The sequence below is a fragment of the Bactrocera tryoni genome, chromosome 4, assembly GCF_016617805.1.
Source record: "Bactrocera tryoni isolate S06 chromosome 4, CSIRO_BtryS06_freeze2, whole genome shotgun sequence".
Classification (NCBI taxonomy): domain Eukaryota; kingdom Metazoa; phylum Arthropoda; class Insecta; order Diptera; family Tephritidae; genus Bactrocera; species Bactrocera tryoni.
In genome coordinates this window covers 34,700,701-34,725,055 of record NC_052502.1, presented here as the reverse complement: position 1 = coordinate 34,725,055, position 24,355 = coordinate 34,700,701, and the positions used below count along the sequence as shown (strand labels likewise).

The 24,355-nt window shown below is 33.1% G+C and overlaps 2 protein-coding genes across 2 annotated transcripts; both read left to right on the top strand.

The window, feature by feature from the left end:
- The first annotated feature begins 9,978 nt into the window (after positions 1-9,978).
- On the top strand, positions 9,979-10,724 carry LOC120773815 (homeobox protein abdominal-A homolog). Its single transcript, XM_040102923.1, has 2 exons — positions 9,979-10,008; positions 10,089-10,724. Exons 1-2 carry the CDS (start codon positions 9,979-9,981, stop codon positions 10,722-10,724), a joined length of 666 nt encoding a protein of 221 aa, XP_039958857.1.
- A 12,797-nt stretch (positions 10,725-23,521) lies between these two features.
- LOC120773813 (homeobox protein Hox-C6-like) lies at positions 23,522-24,130 on the top strand. The gene has a single exon (XM_040102920.1). It carries the CDS (start codon positions 23,522-23,524, stop codon positions 24,128-24,130), a length of 609 nt encoding a protein of 202 aa, XP_039958854.1.
- Positions 24,131-24,355: the final 225 nt, after the last annotated feature.

Here is a 24,355-nt window from a genome sequence, read left to right as displayed (position 1 = left end):
GACAACTAATTAGAAACGAAAATATTTTATAAGCAAAAAAATCTGTTATTAAAAAAGATTGCTTACTTTCAGGTAGTATTTTGTCACTTAACCCTTTTACTTTAATACTGCTTCACATCGAATGCGAATTAACGTTATAAGACTCTGACAGCACACACTAGTGTTGCTTGCCATGCCGTCCTAATTTCATCAAAGGACATCCATATTCGTGATATTTTTGGTACCTACAGCTTTTTTGACATCAACCGAGATGTGTTCTTTGGACATTATATCCGTCTTGAATTTCACGTAAAGTGTCAGTGGCTTGGGTTTCCTCGGGAGACAGTTGTACATAGTTCTGCGGTATATTTCTGTTGAAGTTTTTCGGATTTTTTCTTTGAGTAACTCGTTGGAAATAGTTTTAAAATTCTGTATATGCTTAAGGGCATTGAAAACAATTTCTTTTTAGTATTTGACCTGATTCGAAATTTGTTTGTACGTCTTTCCAGACTGACGAAGGTCAAAAATGTAACTACGTAAGGCGAGGAGCGTTTACTCATTAAAAAACTTGGATAATACATTTTAATATATCTTAAACCCCAACTTTAAAACACACCCTTACCAGAAATCAATAATATTATTAATAAAAATTAGCACCTTGAGGAATTTTAATTCTCTAAACAACTGTTTCTAATTAGCTGTCGCACTTAATTCGCCTTCTATATCGTAACGCATTTACTATTTGGGAAAAAAATAAAAGAATTTTTACTTCAAAACCACAAAACAGAGTGAATTTAGTAGTAAATAGAGTAACACGGACAATGCAAGACTTTTAGGAATATGAATAACGGTATATTAAAATTTTTTATCATTATACTCATCAACCACCTACAAAAAAGGGAGCGTTTTTAATTAGCTGTCAACGCCTCTATATTATATATACATAAATATATATGTCGGTAATTGCTAAAAATGGTTTGCTTGTAGATAGCACACAGTTTCTGTACATTGCATCGTCCGTTGTCTGATTTGTTCTGCTTTAGTTAATTTAAAGTATATACCTACATACGGTAAATATGAGGAAAACGATACTGATACAAAGTTTTTATCAAAATGGTCTTGCACAAATTTTTTAATACCTAGGTAATATTAATATTTCTTTAAATGAATATATGCTACAAATCCTGGGTATCTTTCAAGTTATAGTTTCTTTCAATAACCTATTTCTTAATTTTATTAACGTATATTGCAGTGGCGGATTCAGAGGGGAGAAATAGGGGACGTTAAACCACACCCGCCGTCCCCACAGTTAGTTTGTTTCAGGTTAGACTCGTACTTTATTATGTCGATTTCACTTTTGCTGGACTTGCATAAGGGAAAATTTTGTGACATTTTTTAGATGCCTTTGCTGAACTGTCAGAAAATCATGCTGTAGAAGATAGTGGCTTTGATAACCCCGAAGTAGAAGATAAAACTATGTCTTCTATGGCTGCTAGCTATCGCAATCAAATTCACAAAGAGTTATTTCTCAATGGAGTTGCCCTTGGACAAATTGTTCTCGAAGAAATGAAAAAACTTAATCTTAATTTGAAAGCAGTATTTCCAAACCTGTTAAGATAAGATTAATCGAGATAGTATGCCATACCATAAGAGAGGTGGACAAATTTTTCAAGAACACGTATTCCAAACGTTCGACCGCATTGGGAAAAATACTTGACGAACAACTTATCCAGTTTTGTGAAACAAAATGGGCTTAACGGCACGATACTGTTATCCAATTTTCCACAAAATGGCCGTTGATCGTCATAGCTCTCACAAAAATTAGTAACTTGGAAAACGAGAAAGCAGCGGGAAAAGCAACGTGCCGCAAGTATACAAATTCAAATTTACAATTAGAATTGTTTGGCTATGTGATATTTTATCTCTAACTCATTCACTCAGCGTAGTTCTTCAGAAAGAACTGATTGATCTGGCAAAATGCATTATAATAACATTCCGAAATCGTAGACAAAAAGCTGAGGAACATTTTCGATCAAATTATTTGGATATGAAAAAAATGGCGGCAGAACTGAAAGTTGGCGAAGAAGGACCAATAATCTGCGGCCGACAAACAAAACGTGAAAATTTCAGCGTGAGACATTGCGAAGAATAATATAGGGTCTCTGTGTACATTCCTCTGTTGAACTCAATCGGCGACGATTTAAAGACGCGCTTTTCTAGAGAAGTATTGGACGGATGTGAACGTCGTGCGACTTTTGAAGCTCAAAGTTGTACTTAATCACTGCAAGTGCCATTAGGGGCAGAAACAAAAGTCAAAAGACAGCAAATTACCGACTACTGCATTGGAAACGTTGCAGATATAGACCTATACTACATAATTCATAGTTTTCTTCCCTTATGTACATTTCCTGTGACGAAACAAGAAAACAAGGCTGAGGATGAACATGCTTCAAGATAGATTAATCAGCACTACAGCAGAAGTTCTCGAAAGATTGATATTAAGAGCTCGATTAGAAATTTTTCCACCATGACATTAAACTGTAGAAACATTTAGTATACTAATCTTTATGTTTAAAATAAACATGACTTGTCCTGGATCCGCCCCTGTATATTGACATAAAAATATCCATGAAGAGAATATGTTAAAAGGAATCCAATATGTTATTTATACTCTTATAGTTTCAGTCTACAACTAGAAAACCGAATGATTTTAAAATGTACCAATGCTTACTTTATTAATAAAATAAAAATTGACCTGCCGATCGCTACTGGGTAGCCTAACGCTCGCATGCTCTTTTACTTGCTCAATCCTTCAAGCATGAAGAAAATTGAACATTACCATTAATTACGGTCCATATGTATCGTTAATGGTGCATGTTAGCCAGCATAGTTCTTAACTCGTACACTTATTGTAATGTGTTTTCAATACATAAAGCGTTAAATTGCAGACTATTATTTCTATTGGAATAGTATTTTTGAAATTAAATGTACGGAGTGAATGAATTACAAAAGAAACAATTAAAGTTAAAATATTTTTCAGTATTATTGATTTTGCGTAACACTTATTTTTAGATTTCCTATAAACAACTGCACAAAGACCTTAGACTATTAAAGTATAATAGTATATTACTATTCAACTCCTTTAAAATATCATATGACATTAAATATATATTTCATGTGCAATTACGTTTTAGTTTTTAGGCTCTAGATTTCTTTACATTATATCGCATAATATCTATAACATATATATATATTCTTATATAAAGTTTGGAGTGGGTATTAATCAAAGTAACAAGTTTCATTAATATACATACATACAATCAACTTCTTTTATAAGTGCAGCAAATCACAAATTCTCTTTGCAACTGAAAGAGCAGCGACGTAAAAGGTCGACCTGGGTTTCCAACGAATCGCACGCACATTCGATTAAATATTCATCATCTCACATAAACAAATGTAAATTTTGCTAACAGCAGTCAAACTTATCAATAATCACAAATAAATAATGTGCTATGTCAAGGAAAATCTCAGGGTAAGGACTAGGAATCGTATATGTAAGTGCATATGTTAAAACTACCCAGCTTAGCGGTTTTGGTAATCAAATCAAATGCAGACGTTGGAAGGCATATCACAACTTGTATTTCTTGAGGACTATCTCCACACAACGCAAATTAAAAAAATTAACGGAATATCAGCATTATAAAAAAAAGCATAATTAAATAAAGACCAAATTTAATCTATGAGAAAACGATGGACGAAGCGATGATTCTAGAAATGGAATTTGAATGGCAGGTTTGAAAATAAAGATAACATGCTACACAGGGCATTAATAACTTCAGCGACCTGCAGCTACACAATGCTACAATTAAACAAAAGAACAAAGATTTTAACTTAGCAGGAGCCCTCAAATTGAAATTCAGCATTCAATTTTTAAACAGATCACATACATTCTTTTGAAAAAGTGCAAAATATTTAAATAAGAGTAGTACATTTGTAAGAAAAAATGGTCAGACCATTATGGTGAAATTGAGGACATAGATGACAAACCAAACAAACAGGGAGAAATTGAGATGTGTTGGGCTAAGGAAAGGACAAACATTTTTTCAAAAGAGTATTAAGCACCCACAAAGCGGCATTTTTATGAATGCTTTTATGCTGATAAAAATATGCATGCCGTTAGAATGGTACAATTGTATAAAAAAGTTTTATTGGAGGGGTTAAGTGGGTTCGAAATTTTCAAAAAAAAATATAGAGATTTTTTAGTCTACTATTTAATACAATATTGTACAAATATTCTCCCAAAATTTTAAATCGATCCGAGTAAAATTCTAAGAGATAAAACCTTCGGAAGTTTCGCCCATCAGGTCACGTCGGTGTAGTGCACCGACTTTAAAAACGTTTTTCTCAAAACTCTACTTTTGAAATCGGTGGACACGATTTCTCAAAAATTTATGGACTGATTCAGTTCGAATTGTGTACACATCTTTAAAATAATACAATCTAGTATAAAACTTATTTCTTTTTTTTTACCAAAAAATGAAAATTAAATTTTTATTTCTTCGTTTAAACACGAGATTTATTTATCTACTAACGGAATATTTTTGGTTTTTTTATTTTAGGTGAACCAATAATAAGTTATGCTGTCCATGGCGAAAGCACTTTTTTGTGAGACACCCAGTGAGCTAAGGTCTCAACGGCTGAATTTTCAACATTTTGTTATTAAAATTTCAGGAGACATTGTTCAAATATATATGTACCTTTTATATGTCATATTAAATTTTTGAAATATATGATTGTTTATATTAAAAAAAATTAAAAAAATTAATTTTTTTGTATCTCTGAAATACACCTAACCCCTGAAGTCAAATGAAATTCTTTACGGCAAAAATAACCATATATGTACATATGTATGTAGTATACCTTAATTGGCTACTGCAAGAAGACATCGATCCAAAAATTTTTGACGGATGAGACGGATCTTCAATACAAAAGAGAATGCTTGGTCTTTTATAAATAATAAAATATCAAGAAAATATTTAGCGTCAACAAAGGACTTAATTCAGCTACTCCAACATACACGGAGTAGACCGCGAGGTTGCGTAGAATTGTAAAATCACATTACTTTTACAATCTACACCCGTTTTGTAAGCCTATATAAAAGCCTCAAAAGTGTTCTTCATTGCGGATAAGTATGTACCATTAAACGCATTTTATGGTATTTGACATTTAGTTATTTAGACTTTAGTAAGAAGCACCTATCGGCGTGGCTTTAAAATATGAAAATATTAATTTAAATATTGGAGCTGCGAAAATTAATAAAGTTTTTTTTTAATATCTAAAAATTCATTTCAAGTTACTTTCAGCTTGAACTTTAACAGCTCTTTCTACATGCTCCCTGGAAAATAAAAATTTATACAAATATTAATCAGCCTTCAAAGTTTTTAACAAATTAAATATGTCAATGTGTTGAAATAGTTATACCAATCAGACAGATAGTGAAATAAATATCCGCATATGTATACATACAGACATATAAGCGCATACAATAGCACGGCATAAAATGAGTTTGTGAGTTGCGCTCACTCTCAGCCCATTAAATTTGCATATACTTTACATAATTTCCCAACAAACAGCAAACAATTTCCAAACCAATTAAGCAAATTAACCGTTATTGTGGCTGCAAAATACTAGAGTAAACACAAGCTACTTATATCTTATATATCTTATACCTAGCACTCATATGTGAAATAAGTGAAATTATATTTTGAAATTACATATGAACAACAGATGTAAAAGTTTGAGTACACATATGTACACTTGTGGTACAAGGTTCTTTAAAATGAAAGTTTACAACATTAATCTACCTTCTGAAAGGTAGAAATAAAAGTTTTTTTAAGTGCAGAAAATCTAATACAATTACCATTTGATATTTTTGAAGCAATACATGCAGAATTGATAATCATATGTATACCGGCACATTTTTTACTATCTTGCTCAAAAGGGAATCCGCTTTCCTTTTTCTCATGCACTTACAACCTGGATATTTAATCACTTGGTACTCTCAATGAAACCACTAAACTCCAATATGATTTTTGTAGGTATACGTAGACATTCAAGGCTTGGTATCTGATAGATGCCAAAAACTCGTTAACTGATTTCTAATAGAGTTGGGCACACACAGAAGAAATGAAGAATCGTTTCTTTACTCCCCTCGAGTTTGCAGCTACTGCACTTGCTTTTGTATGGCATACTAACTTTTAACGCATGTTATCGAAATGTCCAGTGCCCCGTTCTGATATCTGTAAGTCTGTATATGCAAACTGTTCCTGTTTTATTATAATTTTCCCATATCTGTTTTGTGATTCAGCATTTGGTTGTAGATTTCACCTAGTTATTCTGTATTTTTGGCGAAGACAAGGCGAGTAGTGACGCCAAGCTCTCTTTGCAAACGTTTGCCTTCTGTATCAATTATTCAATAAAACTTCAGACGCCTTCTTTATGCCTAATACTTCCGCTGGGAAGATGCTGATGAAGATGTTTATGGCAGTTGGAGCAAAAAAATATTTATCCCTCCATATGTAAGGATTGGTCTAATGACCGTTAGAAGAAACTTGGGAACTCTATAGCATAGGGCTGTCACATAAATGCTTATTCCTATCTTATAAACTACTTACGTTTAAAACAAGCTGCTTATCGTATCGAGGAGTTTCAGTTGTAACATTTTGGCAAATTACTACTAAAAGAACTTAGTTTCTTATAGAACAAAATTATAGAGATAACGTGATTGCATAATAACAAGAACAAACGTTAACATCAAGCAAAGCTATAATAACCTTCCAAGGCTCAAATTTTATTCAAATTACAGACAGAAGGACAGGCTGCCTCAGCTCGTCCCACCTTCATTTATATTTATTTTACACGATCTTCAAGGTTAGTGTTAAAACATTTGTGGCCACACCTTTGTGGCCAACTAATATACCCTATTCAGAGCATAAAAATGGAACAGTTTAACAGGTAGCCGCAAGCAATTAAATTTACAACAATCGAGCACTGAAAGGTAAAATATTTTATACCTGCGTGGACACTGTTGCATTGTTATATGGATTAGGTAGATATGCTTTACTCAATTAAGCGAAACAAAAGGAGAGCTTGTGGGTGTGGAACTTTTCGGCCACTGGTGAATGGAATACATACGCAGTATCTTATGTACCAAAAATAATAGTTACTTTTAATTTTACTTACATAATTGACCTTGCGTGTAAACTTATGTCTATTCCAAACGTACCTGAAATTCAAAATAACGAAAACAGTTAATGCGGTTGCCGAATTTTGATTTAATACAACGCTAGTGTATTACATAAGTAACTAATTCATATACCAGGATTTTAAGGCTTAGTATCAGTAAAAATATTTATTTGGAAAGGAACTACAGTAGATAACCGGGAACTCCTCTCTAAAAAGACGTTTTGTGGTGAGCACTATATTTCTAAACTGGATCCACTGAAATTAAAGAAATCAGCAGATCTCTTTATGGTAATGTTAAATCTAATAATAAATTGCAAGAATAAGCAATAAAATTTCGGTTTCTTAAAAAGAACATCGATTTTAACCACAATTTGTTTCTAAAAAAATTTATCATTGAGAAAAAATATTCGATTTATTGCTAAATTTTTCTACCAAAATTTGAGACTATTCGATTAAGCCATTTTCGAGTAATGTTGGTCACCGACTTTGAAAGCACAATTTAGAAAAAACGCGTTTAAAGTTTGGAATGCACTTCCAAGCTCTCTGGAATATCTTTTTAAATTCGCGCGGAACTTTGAAAACATTTGCATGGAACGTTATGAAATTTTCTGTGTTTATTCTTAAATATATGTATGTACATTAAGCAAATAAAAATTTCGTAAAAACTCAAAGTTATCACCAAGAAAATGCATTAACAAAAAGATAAATTAGTAAGAAAAATATTAAAACATAGCCCAAATAATAACTAGGAGTCACCACATATTGCTATCAGCTAATACTTAAATTTAGATATGAATAGTAAATAATTTATAACCGAGAAGTCAAGTAGAGTCGCTCTGTCGTTAATGATGATACAAAACAATGTCGCATTACTGAGAATAAAGCGACTTGTTTTATGTTCAATAGCATATCTCAAAGAAACTCTAACATAAAAAGCAATCACACATAATATTAATAATAATAATACCCAACGATTAAACAGCCCCAACCGACGCGAGGTTCGCATTCCGCGAACGAGCGGAATTAGCCGAGTCATAAAAGGCAAGAGAGTTTTAAGCTTTGCGATCTTAAGCTGCTCAGCTAAAGAAACAAAAAAATTTCACCAGCCGAAATTAAGAATTAGATTAAAGTTTATAATTTTAAATGTTACTTGTTAAGAGTAGATAAAATATTTTTTTAATGGTAAAGAGTGAGTCTGTTAGATCAAATGTGCTGGAATGAGAATTGAAATCATGACATATACGGCGGAATGGTTCGTTTAACTCAAAATTTGTTCTAGAAAATTTTAAAAGTAGGGTCTAAACTGCCTGGTAGAGCGAGCGGGAACGTTAAAATTAATATCAGATAAGAGAGATGGGCTACAGACTGACCAATTCACGAGTTTTACACGAAATATTATACCAAGCATCTCTCTACGACTAGCGAGGTCGGGAGGTTTATAAGTTTTAAACGGTTAATGTAAGGAGGAAGACTTAAACTGGAATCCCAATGCAAATGATTTGGGGCAAAAAGTAAAAATTGTTTTTGAACGGACTTAACTTATCCGAATGGTCTTGGTAACCAGGGTTCCAAACCACAGAAGCATACTCTCATATATGTAGGCCTCACCAGATATGTAAAAAGAATTTTTGTGGTAAGCGGATCTCTAAATTCTTTAGACCAACGTTTAACAAAACTGATTAAATATATACCCAATTTATTGTGATTTTAATCTGAATTTTAGGTGTGTATTTAACAATTTTATTTAAAGCGTTAAGTTTGTATTTTAACAAGTTAATAAATATGATGCCGGTGCTGGCGATCGAGTTGCTTCGGATCGTGGTCGAATTGTATAATACGGAACATTAAAGAGACACTATATGAGTATCCGTCTGCTTTAGAATCAAAAGCTGAGCGATGCGCGCAGGATAGACGGCGATCGAAGTGTACAGCTGTAGCGCGGCTAAAATGGGTGGTGACGATATCGAACGTTTTTATTACAACTTAAATGCGTGGAATGGGTGTCGCAAACTGAAAGTTGAAGTGCTGTTGATAAGATGTGTACCGAAATGAATGTGCTGGCGAAAGGTGTCGACGCGGCGCTGTGTGTAAACGAATTGTGAGCCCTTTCCCTTTTTGTCCATCTCTTTTGATGAGTGGGTTGATATACAGCTGTGGTAAGTTGAGTTGGTGTTGCGTTATGGTGAATTGCACTGTAGCTGATCAACAAAAGTTAAAGTTTTGTATTGCGCATGAAGTAGGGTCTACAGCTCTACGTGAAAAGCAGATCGTTTTGCATTTTCTAAGGTTCAATGGCATGTCATTTCTATCACACCAAGAAACTAGATTGTTTAAGTCTGTTTGCAACTGAAAATTTGAGACATAAGTGAACCATTCCTTAAAAAAAAACAGGAAAACCCACACAGTTGTGGGAATCTATATAATTTTTACCTGGAACTCGCAGGTAATCTATGGAGCAACAACAACAGCAGGTATGTGAATAACCTTGAATTTTTGATGAACGGCTCAATTACTTCTGTTGGCCTAAAATAATTACTTCTGGAAGACACAAAGGTAATTTTAAATAAAAGAGAACAAAAGAGTAAACTTAAACCACATAGTTGTTGTATGTAAAAAACGGATGCAAAAAATAATAGTATAAAAGGAGCAGATCACTCTTCCTGAATGCATTAGCAAACCAACTTTCGAAGAGGAAAGATCTAAGAAATCTTAAGAACCTTAACTTTCAATAACTATTACAACAAATTAAGAAAAATGTTTCCCGACACCACCTTTCCAGCATTCGTAAGTAAAATATTACTTTTGAGAATTTTAATATATTAAATTTACAAACTCACATATCATATTATTTTTATTTATTTCAGGCACAATGTTATTATGGTAACGCACCACGCAATGCGTATGGACCACATACTACGTATGGTAATACACAGCCAACATCTATATATGGTAATCCACATATATATCAAACTTCTTCACAATCACCGCCGCCAGTTAATCAACTGTATACACCGGCTACAACAATTTCAGCAACGGATAATCGCAACTGTATACGAACAGTATATAGTCGTGAGCAAGTGGCCGAGTTAGAGTCGGAATATAGAGGTTGTAAGTTTGCCAAAGGTGCGCGTAGAAGACAAATCGCGGAACGCATAGGAGTAGATGAATTAAAAGTAAAAGTGTGGTTCAAAAATCGACGAGCCAAAGATAAGAAGCGTTCGGCGATCGCCCCTTCTAATTCCGAGGAAAACGAGTTATCTTCTGTTGCAGAAATATTGGACTTTTTAAATAATCCCAACGGAGAAGCATCATCAATTAGCAAAGGTTCATTGAAAAGAGTGAGCTACGACGACATAGATGACCTTCTGCAAGTAGTTGCGGATATTGTTGACGAAGAAAGAGGACTACAACCGCCGCCTTTAAAGAAACCTAAAGTAGAAATATTGGAGCACCTTATATTCAATCCAACTACACATTGTTGGGTTCGATACGATTCTTAATGTCCGATGTGATAATATGATAATTTCATAATTTATATAATGTGATAACTTAACTAAAAATGTAATAAATCCTTTAAAAGAAATTATTTTATTCACTAAATTGTAAAGCTTTTATTATTTATTTCAAACTGACATGAATTTTCACAATAACAATAAAGAACATTAATATTTTTCTAAAAAAACAACAATATATAGCTCTGATTTTTTATATTCCTAAATCTTCTGACTTTTCGTTATTTTGGTGAACGATCGAGAGGGCCAAGTTCTAACATATTATTATTTTTAAATATAACCAATTCATCACTAAATACACTTGAATATATAATAGGGTTCTCGTATCACTTAACGATGAACCAAAGTAAAACAAAGTCCTAAACTGCCCACGCAGTTATGGGTTTCCTCTTGGCTCTTTGCAACAATTTTTTTGCCATAAAAATATTAAATATTTTATTAGGATTTTTATTGTTATACACTATTAACAAAGATATTCAGAAATTTTTAGAAAAAAATATTTCAAACACAGCCATTGCGACGGTTACCCTTCGAAAAAATATGCGCCCACGTTGGCAAGATAACTCCTTACAGGAAAGTGTTTTAGGTAAAACCTTAACTTAGAACTTGAACTGAAACTGAAAGCTGGATTTTTGGCAGACATTTTTACAAAAAAATTAAAATTTCAGTAAAAATTTCCCGACTTTTTTCTTTCAAATAGTTGAAATCAAAAAAATACTTCGTCCGAGTCTTTAAAAATTGTATCTCATAGACCTGTTTAAAATTTCATGAAGATCGTTTCAGTTGTTCACGACAAATCTTGCCAACCGACTTCAAAAACCCAGTTTCGAGAAAAACGCTTTTAAAGACGGCGCACTTAGCCTAGCCTGCCTCGAGCGCACAAGTTCTCAAGTCTGTATCTCTGAAACTATTACTCAGATCAACTTAAAAATTTTGGACAATATAGATATCTAGAGGTGTTGTAGAATTTAATAAGATAAAAAAAATTATTTTTGGAATCCCTTTTACAGCAAACCACAAAGAATAAACTTAGTTGCAAGAATGCATACAAATATACATATGTATATGTATATGTCCCTGAAACTACATCATTACTTGTAGCAACAAATAATATATTCGAGTATAAAATGTAAGATGTCTCACCTCTGATACATATTATTAGTAATCACATATATCAACAGATTGTAGCCAATTAAGACTAATATTTTAAAATAACACAAAAGAAAGACCATTTGTTGATTGTTTAATAACAAATATTATGCAAAAATATAAAATACTCGTACAGTTGCTTTAAACATTTTAATTTATTCTACTTGTTTTCCAGTTATTAATTTTTAATTAATATAAGAATAGCAAAAATAAATGAACACAATCTTGCTTACTTTTCAGAAAATATTTTTATTCTCCTTTTATCAATATTCTCTTCAAAGCGGAGTATGAAAGTATTTTATGTGTGGTACTTTCTAATGTGCTAAATAGTTGAGAATAGGCCTTTCAGCATCTGCAAATGTCGGTAGGTTAAAACGTCAAAAGTATCGCCCACGCAGAACTCGCATAATTGTTAAGTAATTTTCAACAGATGTTCCAATGAAAAACATGAAATTTTAAGTTGCGCTATTTGCCCTTAGACGCAGCTGTTGAATGCAGTCGAAACATATTCTTATTTGCATTGTTTCGAGAGCTTGATTGTAGCTGATTTTACACAAAGAACGAAGCTCTGAACTAAATGTTGGTATGTATTTACTTCGGTATGTATGCATATTTGCATATGAAAGGACAATTATAATAGGCACGAATTTTATAAATAGTAAAAAGTTCTTATTAAATTGGAATATATAAAGTACATATGTATTTCTCGTTCGAATTTCTATTTTATTTCGAAACGAAAAGCTTAGATTAAATTTAAAGCTTGCAAAAATGATAGATTCGGCCAGCACAAGATATATATCAATATATACTGATAGCCAAGCGGCTTTGAAACTACTAAATACTAAAGGTTCCACGAAAGATGGCGAAAAAATGCCTTAATCTCTTAGTGGCTCTAACATCCTATTTCACGTTAAAATCGCAACGGCTTCCAGAACACAGTGATATTTCTTGTAACTAACTAGAGCCAGCCACAACTAGATTCCGAAATAAAGGGTATTTATATGCCTCTAGCTACTTGTATACATATAGCAAAGTTTTGGTGGAGTCAAAATCTAACTTGCACAACTAGCAGGCAAAAGTAGCATGAATGGAATATGGACTGCACATTCCGACTATTAAAATTCAAAAGGAATAACATAAAAACTTTATTATAACTGCTTAAAGTTCACTGTTTAATTGGCTGTCATGCCAGCAGACTGGGAGCATCATACAATGACTGTTGAAGAAGCTGTCATGAGGTAGAAGGGTAGAGACTATAAAACATTTTATAAGCGAATACAATTCGTTGTATAAGAAACAAATCGGAACTATCTTGACGATCTCTCGGATATTGCAAAAATAAAACTTCTTACATTGATAAAATTCATCAGAAGCACAGGATGGTTCGGAGAGCACATAATATAGTGAAGGGATTTGAGTCCCGGTAGTTTCACAATAGTGTTCCAAGAAGCTTAGGTGCAAAGTCCGACATCCACAATAGAGACCTAAGTATCTATCTACCTAACGAAGCTTTTCTAACATTTTTAGGCTGAAAGACTAAGCAGATGACAAGTAACCAACCTCCGTTGAATTAAAAAAATAAGAAAAATTGAACATATTTGTGCGCCCAAGTAATTCTTGTACAACTGAACTTTTGGAAAATTGGATATGTGTACCAGATATAACCGTGCATAGAGTTGTTACAGCTAGAAAACCAGAAGTTGCTAATTCCTGCCATTGTCAACCAAGTCAGTGCACACACCATACGAATACGCTTACCTTACAGTTTCCATGGCTTCTATATATCAACTATATTTGTCTTGAGTGAATAAAATTTTCTTAGTAAAACAAAAGTCCAAGCGTGCGCCAGCTGCCATATTAAAGTGTCCTAATTGGTGATAAAGTAATTTCGTAAATTGTATTCACTGCTCACGGAGAACAAATTATAATAAAGCGGTATACCTTAGATACTTATTTATTTTCATAAAAGCGTTATTATATACATATGTTTAGTATTCGTATTTGCACATGCATACAAACGTGCAGAGACTGTCTGCTAAGTTCGTTGCGAATACGCAACGTTGTACGTTGCTCAACCGGAATACAACGTACAAGCAATGCAGAGAACTAATTGGAAGGATATTGGTATATAAACGCAATGTTTACTTATTGTAAAAACCACATGCCAGTGCACATATTGCAAGAGGAAATTAGTAACAGGCGTCAATGTGCGTCGTTTTTCTTTATTTAAGTCGCGTAAAAACATAAATGAAAATGTGCGTCGGCGTGTGTGTGCTTATGATTTTCTCAGCGAAGATTTAAATATCCTTAATTGCATCGTCACAATTCCTCAAAGCAAAATTCCTTAGCACAAAAATTACTGCGGAAGTAATTAAACCCTGTAAGAATTTTCATATATTGTTATTGGTGAAAAGTAAACGATAAAACTTTAAACTAACTTTAAAATATCTGCGCAACTTCTCCGATATGTAGTCACATAGTACTATTAGCAAAAAAAAATAAGATTTTTTAATTTAATTTTCGCGTGAAAACCTATACTTCGAAATATTTTTTTTCGTATTATTACTGGCGATGAGTCTTGGATCTATGCTTATGATCTAGATACAGACGATAAATCGGTCGAATATAGTGGCAAAACTGAGCTGAAGCCGAAAATAATACGTCAAAACTGGTCAAAAATCAAGGTTTCTTCGATTATTCACGATGTGGTGCACTCCGACTGTCAACAAGGAATAATATTTGAGTGTTATGCGTCGTTTGCGCGAAGCTTATTCTATAAAGATGCCGAAATTATGGGCCGACAACTCATGGTTTTTGCGCAACGTTAATGCTCCGTTGCATACTGCATTGATTCTTTGTGATTTCGCCTGACTTAACTACATGTGACTAAAAACAAGTTGGCACAAGTGTATTGGGGCCAAGGAGGATTACTTTGAGAGGGACGGCATAGACTTTGAAAAATAAATTAAGAATTTGAGAGTTTGAGAATTTGAAAATAATGAACAAAGTCGAATTATTTTTTACTCACAGTAGTATATGTGGGTTCCTAAAAAACATTGGTGCGCATATCTTCAGGCTTCCCACCGAACTGGCGAGAATGGAAATTAAACGCCAGTGCAAATTTGTGCTAGCTTCTAAGGGATTTGCTAATTTATATGTTCGAACACAGGAGCTCTTTTTTTTTTGGCTTCATAAAGGACTATGTATAGCACGTGCAATCTTTGATCAACCATGTAATCTATACTTAACCTAGCATTCCTGACACGATTGAATTCAAAAGGACTCGTAATCATATCGCACAAAGGCCGCTGCAGACGCACTTATCCTTTGTATCAATGTTAAAGTAGACATTAGCGAAATATTTGCTGCATTTATTTGCACAAATTCAAATGCGTAAAAAGGATTTTGTGAGTATGCTCCTTTTATTATGTCAAACACAAAGTCACTCTTACTCCATTTTTTTATATACCCAATGTCTTCCCTTTGTTTTAGTAAGTTTACAAGCAGCCAAGTGTATGATGGTTTTGACGCTTACACATGCGATGCTCAATTGAACCAATTTGATTTCCTATTTCCAAAGTTTGCTTTACTCAAAGCATTTTTAATGCAAAGATATATGTAAATCCAAATGCCGCTTACATAATTTTTTTATTTGTGGAAATTTCTAAAGTAAGATAAACAGAATATTTTATTACGAATTCTTTGAGCAGTTGCGCTTATAACAAATTAATGAATTAGTTTATATGTACCAGTGATAATAATTACGATAATTACCAAAACTAGTATTATATGCACACAAGCGCCAAGCAGGTTAAGAACTAAAAATAGTAAGGGAATCACACTCACACTCTTTTAAGTGGAATCAGCTTCCCAAAAAATTTTAATTATATTATTGTCTTTAAGAATATTGATTGTAATGTCATAATTAATTATCATTAACATTTTACTAAAACTAAATGTTTCCATTTTTATTGGTAATTTTTCTTGCATTAAATAATTTAACAGCTCAAATGCGTTACTCCTCAAAGCCGCTGATTAATTCGTGTGTTTTATTTAAATTGCGTTTTTAAATGGTTTCTGGGGACACATCTGATTTCTTGTCAACATTGTTGGCGTACGAGGCGTATGAGCAACATTTCATTGCTGATTTTCACATAAAATGTGAGTGAAAATAAATAAATAGCGTGTTTACGATCAATAAAGTCACAAGTGCCAAACATCATTTGGATTATTAAATTTCATTATGCGATTTATATTATTATAATATAATTTCTAGTAACGTTTCGATGTCATGGAACATTAAATTTGTGTTTGGTTCAGTGAATGCAGAATAGAATAATAAAAAGCGGTTTTTATACAGTGTGTGCTAAAAAGCAGTTAACATTGTAGACTATTCTATTGTGTTTGTAAATGCGAGAGTACACTGCAGTTATACAGCAGACGTTATAAATATGAATGTAAATGTTAAAATTCTTTGCAAATCGGTAGACCATGACAAAAACTGAGTTTCGACCAAGTAAATGTGCTCATATATATACATATATGAATGTCTAGAATCGATTCTTAATCGACTTCGACTACTGAAGATCGATTCTGAAAAATCGATTATTTTACGAGAAAACTCGATTTTCGTGTAGAATCGGAATCGAGTTTACCATCCCTACTGGCAGCCATCGCGTGCGCATATAATAACCTCCGCACAATAACCACCACAAAAAAATGATTTTTTTCCATGTAATTTATATGGAAAACAGAAAATTTGAAAGAGGCACCTCTTAATATTAATATTAAGAGCTCATCTTTTGAGTGACTTTTTTTACACATTTCGAAAGTTTTGAGCCTGTTTATCAGTTGAAAAAAAAGGTTGCCTCAAAATGGCACACCCTAATGTATATATGTATACATACATATATGTGTCGGTAATTACAAAAAGTGGACCACATATTTATGTATATGTAAACAGCACACAGCTTCTTTACATGGCATCGCCCGTTGACTACGGGTTCGGCAGTAGTTCTTTTAAAGGATATGCCTATATACTATTATAACGTTCAAAAAAATTATAAAGCTTTACGCTATATTATTTCGTATATACATTATAAATATGTGGAAACGGATACTGAGGAAAGGTATCTGAACACATGCACTAGGGAGCGCCCAGAAACGATTCTATTACATACGGTCTTAGACCAAGTATCCTCTGGGTAGACAAAAAATGTTCGTTTGAAGGTGAGCTAAAGTGATAAGCGAAGCATTCCTTGCCGTGGTTGTGCGCTGAGTTTGGGACCCGCGACGTAAAAAAAAAACACCCCATGAAAAGAAGAAAACAGCGTTCGCTCTTGTAAGCTCGGCAATAACCGCTCAAGCAGTGTCTACGCCAACAAAGAAGAAGAAGAGGTATATCGCCATAAATATTTCTCCGAGGAGCATATGTCAAAAGTAATCCAATATGGTATTTACGTTTTTATATGTTCAGGTTATATATATAAAATCGTATGATTCTAAATTCTATCATTATGGATTATGTTAGGTATTAATAGAAAAAAATTGACCTGCCGATTGATATGTTTCGCTACTGGGTAGCCGAACGCTTGCACACTGCTCCATGCATGAGCATATTATTTCCTCTTTTCTGCAGTTTCTGCAATTGAACATTACCATTATTACTGTCAATATATATCGCTAATGGCGCATGTTAGCTACTATCTTTTTTTACCCCCTACACTTACTGTAATGTATTTTCAATAGAAAGAGCATTAAATTGCAGTCTGTTATTGCTATTTTAATAGTTTTTTTGAAATTAAATGCACCGAGTGAATAAATTACAAAAATAAACAAGCTTATAATAAAAAGCAATAGGACAAAGGCTTATTCAATATTGCTAAATCCATTATTACAAAATAATTGCGAAAGCAGTATAAAGCGTTAATAATTTGATACCGAAATTGTATAGAAAGGAATAGTGATAAATGGAGATTTTAAATGAGCAGAAACCCTCAAATCGAAATGTTGCTGGGTTCAATACTAAATTTTTAAACCGAACACTAGATGAGAAGCCAGTAAAAGAGAGGAATTGGAACGTGTTGAGCTAAGAAAAGGACAAACATTTATTCAAAGGAGTATTAAGCACAGCCAAAAGCAGCATGTTTATGGATGCTTTTATGCTCATGGAAAATCTGAACGCCGCGACGCGCCGTTCTAATAGTACAATTGTCAAAAAGGTTTTGCTGAAATCAGATTAAATGCTTCACGGAAAAAATAACCATAAGTGAATACTGCAAAAAGACAACGTTGTGAAACGTTTTGCGAATAAGACGCCATTCCAATAGAGAAAAATTGTGCTTTACAGAGCACAAAATATTAAAAAAAAATTTAACGTCAACAAAGCATTTAATTCAGCTACTCCAACATACCTACAAAACCGCGAGATTGCGTATAATGGTGAAACCGCATTCTTTATACATTTTATTTTGAAAAGTGTAAGGTCAAACAAAAAAATCTATATCTTACTTATATATAAGCTCTAAATGCTTTATCCATTGAGATTTTTTTATTACCTTATTGAATTCTACAAAGATATTAATATTGTCTTAAATTTTGAAGTTGATCCGAGTAATAGTTTCTGAGATACAACCTAGAGAACTTGTCCGCTCGAGGCTAGTTAGGCTAAGTGCGCCGTCTTTAAACTCGTTTTTCTCGAAACCGGTTGGCAAGATTTCTCGAGAACTACTCAATAGATCTTCATAAAGTTTTATACATGTCTTTGAGATATATTTCTTAAAGACTTGGACGGAGAATTTTTTTCGATTATAACTATTTGAAAAAACATGCAGCGAAATTTTCACTGATATTTTAATTTTTTTATTAAAATTTCTGTCAAAAATCTAATTTTCAGTTTTTTTTTCCTTTCTCTAAGTTCCATGTTAACATGTTAACTAAAACACGTATCTTTTCTCCTTTAGATAATACTGTAAGAAGTTACGCTACCAACGCGGAGACATCTTTTTTTTCGAGGAGTCACCGGAAATGGCGTCGCATTGGAAATACTTTGTTAATCGTGTATGGTTATAACAATAAAAAATTCTAAACAAAAAATATTTTATTTTTTATATGAGAAAAAACTTTTTGCACAAAAGCTGTTTTTTACCCAAGGAAACCCATGTAACCCCTTAAGGTATTTGACTTTATCAATAAAAATCTCCTATCAGTGTGGCCTTAAAATGTGAATTACTTACTAAAGTTAAAGTAATTATTTTAAATAAATTGGAATGACAAAAATTAATAAGGTTTTTATAATCTCTAAAAATTCATTTAATATTACTTTCAGCTTGAACTTCAACAGTTTTTCCTACAAGCTCCCTGGATATTAAAAGTACACACAAATTTTAATAAGACCTTAAAGTTTCTGACAAATTAAATATGTTAATGTGCTCAAATATAACACATAGACAACAGATAGTGAAATATATATCCGCATATGTATACATACAGATATATAAGCGCATACAAGAGCACGGCATAAAATGAGTTTGTGAGTTGCGCTCACTCTCAGCCCATTAAATTTGCATATACTTTACATAATTTCCAAACAAACAGCAAGAAATTTCCAAACTAATTAAGCAAATTAATCGTTATTGTGGCTGCAAAATACACAAGCTATATCAATTATCATTGTATAAATGTATACGTATAGTATGCACCTACTTGCTCATATGTGAAAATATGTTTTCATTGTAGTTTTATTAGGACAACAGATGGGTAAGTTTGAGTACACATACACTTGTGGTACAAATTTGCTTAAAATGAAAACTTACAACATTATTCTAACTACCTAAAAAGTAGAAATAAAAGTTTTCTTCAGTGGTTTACTTGCAGAAAATCGAATACCGAAACTGTCTGGTATTAAATACGATATGTTTGAAGTGATACATGCAGGAATGATAATCATATGTGTTAAAACCGATACAATTTTCTGCTATCAAGCTCAAATTTGCTCAAAATTTATTGGAGAATGATTATTATCGATAGAAAGGACATTCCTTAACATTTATTTTCTGAAGATTATCTCGTTCAAATGTTGACGGCGGCTACGTCTCAGTTGGTACATCACGTGATGTTATGTTCCAAGACCTGAATTGAAGCAGGATTGTGAGCGTCGTCATCTTGGAACCAAATGTTGCCAATATGACGAGCTTCAATTTTGAGGATATGATGATACGATAACGGTCACCATTGACGGTTACGATCACATTAAGGAAAACTGGGTCTCAAGAAAATGCCAAGCAATACTGAACAAAAATAACATGACAGCTTAAGGGGTTAGGGGTAGTCACAGGCATGAAAAAATTAGAATTTTCAGTATTTTTTTTGCTATTTAATCGTGTTATTTTACAAAAGTAGTAATATGGCATTAATAAAGAAAAAAAAAAACAATTTCATTTCAAAAGTTAAAGCTGTTTATGTTGACCCAGTTCCAAAAAAGGTACTTGCGGTGACAACCATAAGTCCTTGAAGATTTATCTAAAATCAATCGGAAAAAAAAAATAGTTTTATAAATAGATAAACTCGGGCCTGACCGAAGGATTTTTTTTTTTCAAAAATTAACAAAACGGCGGCCTGAGGAATTTTTTGTCAAAATTTTTGGGGAACAATTAGCTGTTGATTAGTCTTAAAAAATCGAAATTTTTGAAAAAAAATCCTTCGATCAGGCCCGAGTTTATTATGTATTCTAAAAGCTGTATAAATTTCATTCAAATCTACTGAGCGGTTTTCGAGTTACAGTTGTCACCAGTTCAAAAAACGTAGTTTTGAGAAAAACGCGTTTAAAGTTTCACACCAGCACTTTGAAATGCCCGAACTCTCTATGTTATTTGTCGAATAACTCAAAAACTAATTATCGGATCAACGTGAAATTTTCAGAGCATATTTTTGAGATATTAACGAAAATGCGAAAAAAATTAATTTTTTGAAAATTCTGACTACCCCTAACCCCTTAACACAACTCATTCGTGATCTAGGCTTTTGAAAAAAATATTTTGCATGCAGTAAGAGTTTTCACATTTTACGAAAACGACCTGTAAAGTCGATGTCTCGAGAAGTATTTTCAGCGTTGTCAAATAGCAGGCTGTCGTTCATATTTTAATAAGTGTATTCACGATTTGGCGACTATTTTAAGCTCATATAATATATCAGCATTTGCACTCAATAAAGAGGTCCGATCGGCCTTCTTAATTTAGTAAAAGAACATAACTGAAACAGTTTATGGCGTGCACATAGTTATGCACTATCCCAGTATATCCAAATACAGTATCGCTTAGCTTTATATCACGTTCCATTGTTGTTCTTAAATCATTTTCATTTTGAAACTACTTATCTCCGTTAAGATTTTTAGAAGCTCAAGGCTTGGTATCTGGTAGATTCTTAAAATTCAATGACTTATTAGTGATAGAGCTGGGCACACACAGAAGAACCGTTTCTTTACTACCCCCGAGTTTGCAGCTAATGCACTTTCTTTCGTAAGACTATATTTTACTTTTAACTTTCTCTTTGGATCTATGTAATAAGTCCTTAGTTTTTGTTTTGTCATAATTTGGCCATATATGTTTTGTTATTCCGTATTTGGTTGTAGATTTCCATCTTTTTGCACTGGAGTTAATCTTTGGCGAAGACAAGGCAAGTAGTGACGCCGGGCTCTCTGTGCAAATGGTTGCCTTCTGTATCCTCCCGCGGTTGTTCAATAGAACTTCACACCCTTGGGAAGATGCGGAAAATGTTTATGGACAGTTGGAATAAAATAATATTTATCCCTCCATATGACGGCCGTATTCATCCATTTAACAAGATAACTTCTGAAAATTGCACTTGGATTATTTCCAAAGGCAACGCTAAGGTATCCAAGAAACTTAAAAACAAGCTGCTTATCGTATCGAAGAGTTTCAGTTGTAACATTTTGGCAAATTACTTCTAAAAGAACTTAGTTTCTTATAGAACAAAATTATAGAGATATCGTGATTGCATAATAAACAAGAACAAACGTTAACTTCAAGCAAAGCTTAATAACCTTCCAAGGCTCAAATTTTATTCAAATCACAGACAGAAGGACAGGCTGCCTCAGCTCGTCCCACCTTCATTTATATTTATTTTACAAGATCTTCAAGGCTAGCGTTAAAACATTTGTGGCCACACCTTTGTGGCTAACTAATATACCCTATTCAGAGGATAAAAATGGAACAGTTTACCAGGTAGCCGCAAGCAATTAAATTTACAACAATCGAGCACTGAAAGGTAAAATATTTTATACCTGCGTGCACACTGTTGCATTGTTATACGTATTAGGTATGCTTTACTCAATTAAGCGAAACAAAAGAACGAGAGCTTGTGGGTGTGGAACTTTTCGGCCACTGGTGAATGGAATACATAGGCAGGCATACCAGTATCTTATGTACCAAATATAATAGTTTCATTTAAGTTTAATTTTACTTACATACTTGACCTTGCGTGTAAACTTATGTCTATTCCAAACGTACCTGAAATTCAAAATAACGAAAACAGTTAATGCGGTTGCCGAATTTTGATTTAATATAATGCTAGTTTATTTCATAAGTAACTAATTCATATACAAGGATACAAGACGTAGTATTAGTAAAAATATTTATTTGGAAAAGAACTACAGTTTGATTAATTACAAAACTAATTTCCAAAATTTGAGACTAATCGATTTAGCCGTTTTCGAGTTATGTTGTTCACCGACTTTGGAAGCACAATTTTGAAAACGCGTTTAAAGTTTGGAATGCACTTCCAAGTTCTCCGAAACATCTTTTTAAATTTACGTGTAACTTCGAAAATATTCAACAAAGCGTTATGAATTTTTCTATTTGTATTCTCAAATATATGCACGTTAAGAAAATAAAATAATAAGACCGATTTTTTTTTAAATCCTTACAAACCCAAAATTGTCACCAAGAATTGTTGTGAGAATAATTCATTAACGAAGAGGGAAATTAGTAAGGAAAATGTTAGAACATAAACCAAATAATAACAAGGAGTCATCTCATATTGCTATCAGCAAAAATTCAAATTTAGATATGAATAATACTTGTAAATAATATATACCCGACAAGTCAAGTAGAGCCTCTGTGTCGTTAAAGAAACCATGTCGCATTACTGAGAATAAAGCGACTTGTTTTATATTCAATAGCATATCTCAAAGAAACTCTGACATAAAAAGTAATCACACATAAATTAGTTCAGAAACATTCAAGGACAAAGACTTCTACTCTTCAACAAGGCCATTGCATAAGAAACTTTGAGACATAAGTGAACCATTCCAGAAACCATGAAAACCCACACAGTTGTGGGAATCTATATAATTTTTATATGGAACTCGCAGGTAATCTATGAAGCAACAACCACAACAGGTATGGGAATAACCTTGAGACGACTCTTCCTGAAGGCATTAACAAACCAACTTTCGAGTAGCAAAGATCTAAAAAATATTAAGTTTCGATAACTATTACAACAAATTAAGAAAAATATTTCCGGGCACAACTTCTACAGCATTCGTAAGTAAAATGTTGTCATGGTAGCGCACACCCAATGCCAATGCACCCATAATATTTATATTTATTTCAGTCACAATGTTATATCCAACGCTTCCACCCAATGCGTATGCACCACATAATACCTATGGTAATCCACAGATATATCCAACACTTCCTCCAACGGATAATCGACTGTATTCACCGGCTACAACAGATTCACAAACGGATAACCGCAACTATTCGCGAACAGTATATAGTCGTGATCAAGTTGCCGAATTAGAGTCCGAATATAGAGGTTGCAAGTTTGCCAAAGGTGCGCGTAGAAGGCAAATCGCGGAACGCATAGGAGTGGATGAATTAAAAGTAAAAGTGTGGTTCAAAAATCGACGAGCCAAAGATAAGAAACGTTGCTCCATCGCTCCTTCCAATTCCGAGGAAAACGGGCTATCTGGAACAGAAGAAATATTGGAAGAAGCATCATCAACTAGCCAAGATTCATTGAAAAGAGTGAGCTGTGACGACATAGATGACCTTCTGCAAGTAGTTGAGGACTGTGTTCGGGAAGAAAGAGAACTACTACCACCGCCTTTAAAGAAGCCTAAAGTTGAAACATTGGAGCACCTTATATTAAATCCAACTACAAATTATTGGGTTCTTTACGATTCTTTATGTTCGAATGGTAAATTAAATAAAAATGTACAATAAATAAATCATTTAAGAGAAATTGTTTTATTCACTAAATTGTACATCTTTTATTATTTATTTTAAATTCAACTGATTTTTCACAATAAAAATAAAGAACATTTTTTTCTGAAAAGCAATAATAAATATCTCTTATTATTTATATATCTCTGGATTTTCTGGCTTGTCGTTATTTTGATGAACGATAAACAGACGCCAAGTTCTAAAATAGTCTTTTTTTCAAAATTA